At 41.0% G+C, this 6,035-nt stretch overlaps 1 protein-coding gene across 1 annotated transcript in view; it reads right to left on the bottom strand.

Annotated features, from left to right (window-relative positions):
* The window catches only part of TERB1 (telomere repeat binding bouquet formation protein 1), a 54,141-nt gene that overhangs the window by 8,674 nt on the left and 39,432 nt on the right, over positions 1–6,035 (bottom strand). The window contains exon 13 of the mRNA XM_003799422.1: positions 1,049–1,395. Coding sequence (XP_003799470.1) covers positions 1,049–1,395 — 347 coding nt within the window. The remainder of the gene's footprint in view (positions 1–1,048; positions 1,396–6,035) is intronic.

Here is a 6,035-nt window from a genome sequence, read left to right as displayed (position 1 = left end):
TGTTGTTTGGCGGGCCCGGGCTGGGGATTCGAACCCACCACCTTAGGTGTATGTGGCTGGCGCCTTAGCTGCTTGAGCCACAGGCGCTGAGCCAAGAATGATCTTTAAAAGGAAAAAGGGGGTGGTGATAGTGTAATCTATCTTAGTTCACCCTGCATCCTGCCCAAAACGCAGCAGCATCCTCTTTATTTTTCCTAAGCACAGCAACATCAGAAGAGCACAACACAAGAAAGAGTTTAAGAAGAAAAGCTACAACCCCAGGTCCAGCCCCCTAAGCTACCTGTGAGGGACAAAGGATCTATAGGAGTGGTGATGAAATGCAGGGAACAAAAGCCAAAGGGTAAACCCAAACCAAATGTTCCTCACATCCGATTCCATTTATCATGAAACTTATAAACTGATTTTTGCTACATTGCTGATGGATTATCAATCAATGCATGTCCTATCACTTCAGGTAGGGAGTTTTGGGTTTTCTTTTCTGAGTAGGCTTCTAAAATTCAAATCTGGTTATATCAATAAATTTAAAATTCTTTTTTTTTGGAAACAGAGTCTCAGTCACCCTGGGGTTGAATGCTGTGGCATCATAGCTCACAGCAACCTCAAACTCTTGGATTCAAGCAATTCTCTTGCCTCAGCCTCCTAAGTAGCTGGGACTACAGGCACTTACCACAACATTCAGCTATTTTTAAAGACAGACACCTCAGGCTGGTCTTAAACTGGGAAACTCAGGCAATCCACCTGCCTCAACCTCCTAGAGTCCTAGAATTACAGGTGTGAGCAACCATGCCTGGCCTGCAATTTAAATTTTTTAATGGCTTCCTAGACCCTGCAAGTTAAAACCAAAAATTCAGAGTATAACATTACACAGCCCTAAATGAATTGACCCATACTTCCCATCCAAACTCCTTTCTCAACATTTCCTACTTTAGACTCTTCCCAAGACCATGTTTTATCATTTCTATATCCCCAGTGCACAGGGTGGCACAAAATAGTGCACAATGAATGCTTTCTGAATAAATAAGAGTTAAGAACAATTATTAAACTATACCTTGATTGAGAAACAAAATTATTTTGTTCAAGAGCTGTTTCCTCGTGTGAGTTTTGATTGCAGCTTGAATTGGCTTTAAATAAAGTCTTATTTTTCTCATCCTCTATATAACAAGCATTAACTGGATTTGCATCCTTCAAAAGAGTCTTCATTTGGTCATCACTTGATGCTTGAGACATGACTCTATGGGATTTATAACTCTGAATCTGTCTACAATGGCTTTTACTCTTATCTCCTCCTTTGGTACCTTGACCAGTGCTATCTGTGTGGAGATGCTTCAATGTATTCTGAAGATTTATGTTCCTAGATAAAATATTATCCATATATTTCTCTCTTTTTATTTTTTCCTATAATGAAAAAAAATTACAATAATTTCAATATAATCCATTTGCTTTGTAATCCAATTTATACATTCTTTAAATAATGCAGGAAAAGTATGATTGTCAATAGAACATATGTGAAAGGAAGCAGTTCACATTAGTAGGGAAAAGGAAGTTTATTCAATTGATTTGCTACAATTCAATTGATATTGAGTGGCTCAGCGCCTGTAACTCAGTGGCTAGGGCACCAGCCACATACACCAGAGCTGGCAGGTTCGAATCCAGCCCAGGCCTGCTAGGCAACAATGACAACTACAAAAAAAATAGTCAAGGGTTTTTTTTTTTGAGACAGAGCCTCAAGCTGTCCCCCTGGGTAGAGTGCCGTGGCATTACAGCTCACAGCAACCTCCAACTCCTGGGCTCAAGTGAGTCTCCTGCCTCCGCCTCCCAAGTAGCTGGGACCACAGGCGCCCGCCACAACGCCCAGCTATTTTTTGGTTGCAGCCGTCATTGTTGTTTGGCAGGTCCGGGCTGGGGATTCGAACCCGCCACCTTAGGTGTAGGTGGCTGGCGCCTTAGCCGGTTGAGCTATTGGCACTGAGCCATAGTCGAGGGTTTTGGCAGGCATCTGTAGTCCCAGCTACTTGGGAGGCTGAGGCCAAAGAATTACTTAAGCCCAGGAATTTGAGGTTGTTGTGAGTTCTGACACCACAAGCACTCTACTGAGAGGGGCAGAGTGAGCTCTGTCTCAAAAAATAAATAAAAAATAAAATGATACTGAGACAATTGGGTAGCCACCTGGGGAAAAAAATAAGTTGGATATCTCACGGTTTACACAAAGATAAAATCACAATGAACCAAATATTTAAATATAAAAATGTAATATATACGTTCTAAAAGAAACCACATATTTTAATATTCTCAACTGAAAGAAGAACTTTCCAAGTATTAAAATCAATAAGTTGGCTTGGCGCAAGTAGCAAAGTGGTTACAGGGCCAGCCATATCCACCGAGGCTGGTGGGTTCGAACCCAGCCCAGGGCCAGCTAAACAACAATGACAACTACCACGAAAAAATAGCCAGGTGCCAGGTGTTGTAGCAGGCACCTGTAGTCCTAGCTATCAGGAGGCTGAGGCAAGAGAATCGCTTAATCCCAAGAGTTTGAGGTTGCTGTGAGCTGTGACACCACGGCACTCTACCCAGGGTGACATAGTGAGACTCTATCTCAAAAAAAAAAAAGTCATAATGGAAGAAAACCAATATAATAGCCACATAAAAAGTTTTTAAAGTTCTGCTAGAGACCAAGAATGATGGAGGGAGGAGCTCAGAGGAAAAAAGGGCCAGAAGCAAAAACAAGTGATAATCAAAACACCCAGGAATAATAGCTATAAATTATATCTTAATGTACAAGATAATTTTTTTTTCTAAGACAGAGTCTCCCTGGGTGGAGTGCAGTTGCATCACCATAGCACACTGCAGTTGCAAACTTCAGGGCTTAAGCGATGAACCCTAGGCCTCCTGAGTAGCTGAGACTACAAGCATACATTGCAAGACCTGGCTAATTTTTTTTTTGTTTTAGACAGAGCCTCACTTTGTTGCCCTTGGTAGAGCGCTGTGGCATCATAGCTCACAGCAACTTCAAACTCTTGGGCTCAGCCTCCCCAGTACCTGGGACTACAGGTGCCCACTACAACACTCAGCTATTTTTAGAGATGGGGGTCTCACCCTTGTTCAGGCTGATCTTGAATTCCTGAGCTCAGGCAATCCACCTCTCTTGGCCTCCCAGAGTGCTATCATTAAGGTCACCATGCCCAGTCAACTCAGGCTGATCCTGAACTCATGAACTCAAGTGATTCCCCATGCCTTGGCCTCCCTAAGTGCTAGGACTGCAGGCATGAGCCACCAAGCCTTACCCAGAATAATTCTTTAAATGACATTTGTGAAAAGCTACAAAGAAATATTTCAACAATTGCATAGAAAAACAGGCAAGGGAAATAGTTCACAGAAAAGAAAACATAAATAGCTCTTCAAAATAAGAAAAAAGTTCCATTTCTTATAATAAGAGAAATGAATATTAAACCTAAGTGAGTATTAAAGAAATATTGATAAATCTTTCTCCAGGTATCACACTGGCAAACATCAAAATACTAAAGCAATATAGACACTCTTAAACATTACTTGCGGGAGTGTAAATTGGTACAACCTTCACAGAGAAACAATTTGGTGTATCTTTCACAATAAAAACGTGCATATCTGTTTTTAAAAAAATCCTATAGAGCTGACACACTAGCTCACAGCTGTAATCCTAGCACTGTAAGAGGCAAAGGCAGGATTCCTTTAGCCCAAAAGTTTGAGACCAGCCCAGGCAACATAATGAGACTCCGTCTCTACACGTTTTTTTAAAAAAATTAACTGGGTGCGGTGACCCATGCCTGTAACCCTAGCTACTCTGGAGGCTGAAGCAAGAGGATCACTTAAGCCCCAAAATTCAAGGCTGCTGTAAAATATGATTGGTTAACTATACTCCAACAGAGTATTCTGTGGGCAACAGAATGAGACCCTGACTCAAAAAAAAAAAAAATCCTATAAATTACCTTTACATGTGCACAGTGTTAATTGTTATTAATTGCAACACTGTTTGTAACAAATCAAAGTTTAAAATAACCTAAAGGTTTATCAGAAAAGGAACTAGTATATTATTAATATATCCATCCAATGATATACTCTACAATTATGAAAATAAAGAACACTTCCAGCTAATGATGAATTAAATACCTATATTGATTTTTGGTCCTTTGAAAAAAAAAAACAATCATTAAAAAACAACAATCTGAGATTAAAACAACCCACAAGAATAATGAGAAATGAAGAAGAAACAAAGGTAACGATGCTTGGCGCCGATAGCTCAAGTGGCTAAGGCATCAGCCACATACACCAGAGCTGGCAGGTTCAAATCCAGCCTGGGCCTGCCAAACAACAATGACTACAACCAAAAAATAGCTGGGCGTTGTGGTGGGCACCTGTAGTCCCAGCTACTTGGGAGGCTGAGGCAAGAGAATCTCTTAAGCCCAAGAGTTGGAGATTGCTGTGAGCTGCGATGCTACAGCACTCTACTCAGGGTGACAGCTTGAGGCTCTGTCTAAAAGAAAAAAAAAAGGCAACAAAATTTTCAAAACTAGGCTGGGCACAGGGCCTCATCCTGTAATCCTAGCACTCTGGGAGGCGGAGGTAGGAAGATTGCCTGAAGTCAGGAGTTCCAGACCAGCCTGAGCAAAAGTGAGACCCCATCTCTATAAAAAATAGAAAAAATAGTCAGGCATGGTAGCTCATGCCTATCGTTCCAGCTACTTAGGAGGCTGAGGGAGGAGGATTAAAAGACATTGTCTCAAAAAATAATTTTTTTTTAATTAGAAAGAAAATGGGTAAGTGATAACTTACTTAGCAGACTTGGTAAAATTGAATCCAAAGATAACAGTGGGAAAATCCAAGAAATTACCTAGGATACACCACCAAACTATCCAAAGGCAAAGACCCTGTCTCAAACAAACAAAAAAATATTGAAAGGACCTACTAAGCACAGAACACAATGGATGAAGAGACCGACATCAAAGTACTTCATAGTGAAACCTCAGAACATTGGAGATAGGCTTGGCACCTGTGGCTCAAGCAGCTAAGGCACCAGCCACATACACCTGAGCTGGTGGGTTCGAATCCAGCCCAGCCCGCCAAACAACAATGACAGCTGCAACCAAAAAATAGCTAGGCGTTGTGGCGGGCACCTGTAATCCCAGCTACTAGGGAGGTGGAGGCAGGAGAATCGCTTGAGCCCAGGAGTTGGAGGTTGCTGTGAGCTGTGATGCCACAGCACTCTACCCAGGGTGACAGCTTGCGGCTTTGTCTCAAAAAAAAAAAAAAATTGGAGATAAAAGACTATACAAACTGGGTGGCGCCTGTGGCTCAAACGAGTAAGGTGCCAGCCCCATATACTGAAGATCATGGGTTCAAACCTGGCCCTGGCCAAAAACTGCAAAAAAGAAAAGAAAAACAGAAAAATATTTTTTAAAAGAAAAAAAGATGGGGCGGCGCCTTTGAGTAGGGCCCCAGCCCCTTATGGCGGAGGTGGTGGGTTCAAACCCAGCTCCAGCCAAACCCCCCCCCAAAAATAAAAAAAGACTATACAAACTTATGAAGAGAGAAAACAGGGATTAGAATGGCTTTAGACCTCAAGAATAACACCAGAAACTACAAGACTATGGAATAACATCTTCAATATACTGAGGAAAGGTGATTTACAATCCAGCCAAACTATCAATTAATTTTGAAAGCAAAAAAAAAAATATTTCATACTTGTAAGCTCTCAAAAATTTACATTATATCCACCTTTTCTCAGGAAAATACATACAGTAGAATATACGCCATCAAAATGGGAATAAACAAAGAGAGGATGGCATGGAATCCAGGAAACGGGATCAAACTAGGAATGATGCAAAGAGAATCTATATAATGATGCTATAAAGAAATAGTCCACAATAGCTAACTTCTGAAGCTCTGACCTCTATTATACCTTAGAGCACATACTATCACCATGACTTATCACCCAGTATTTGTCAGGTTTCTCCACAAATAAAGTTATTCGTTGTATCCTTTTTTTTTTTTTTTTTTTTTTT

The sequence above is a fragment of the Otolemur garnettii genome, unplaced genomic scaffold, assembly GCF_000181295.1.
Source record: "Otolemur garnettii isolate 467f Iridium unplaced genomic scaffold, OtoGar3 scaffold00151, whole genome shotgun sequence".
In the NCBI taxonomy this organism is placed as follows: Eukaryota; Metazoa; Chordata; class Mammalia; order Primates; family Galagidae; genus Otolemur; species Otolemur garnettii.
This window is presented reverse-complemented; position numbering and strand designations above follow the sequence as displayed.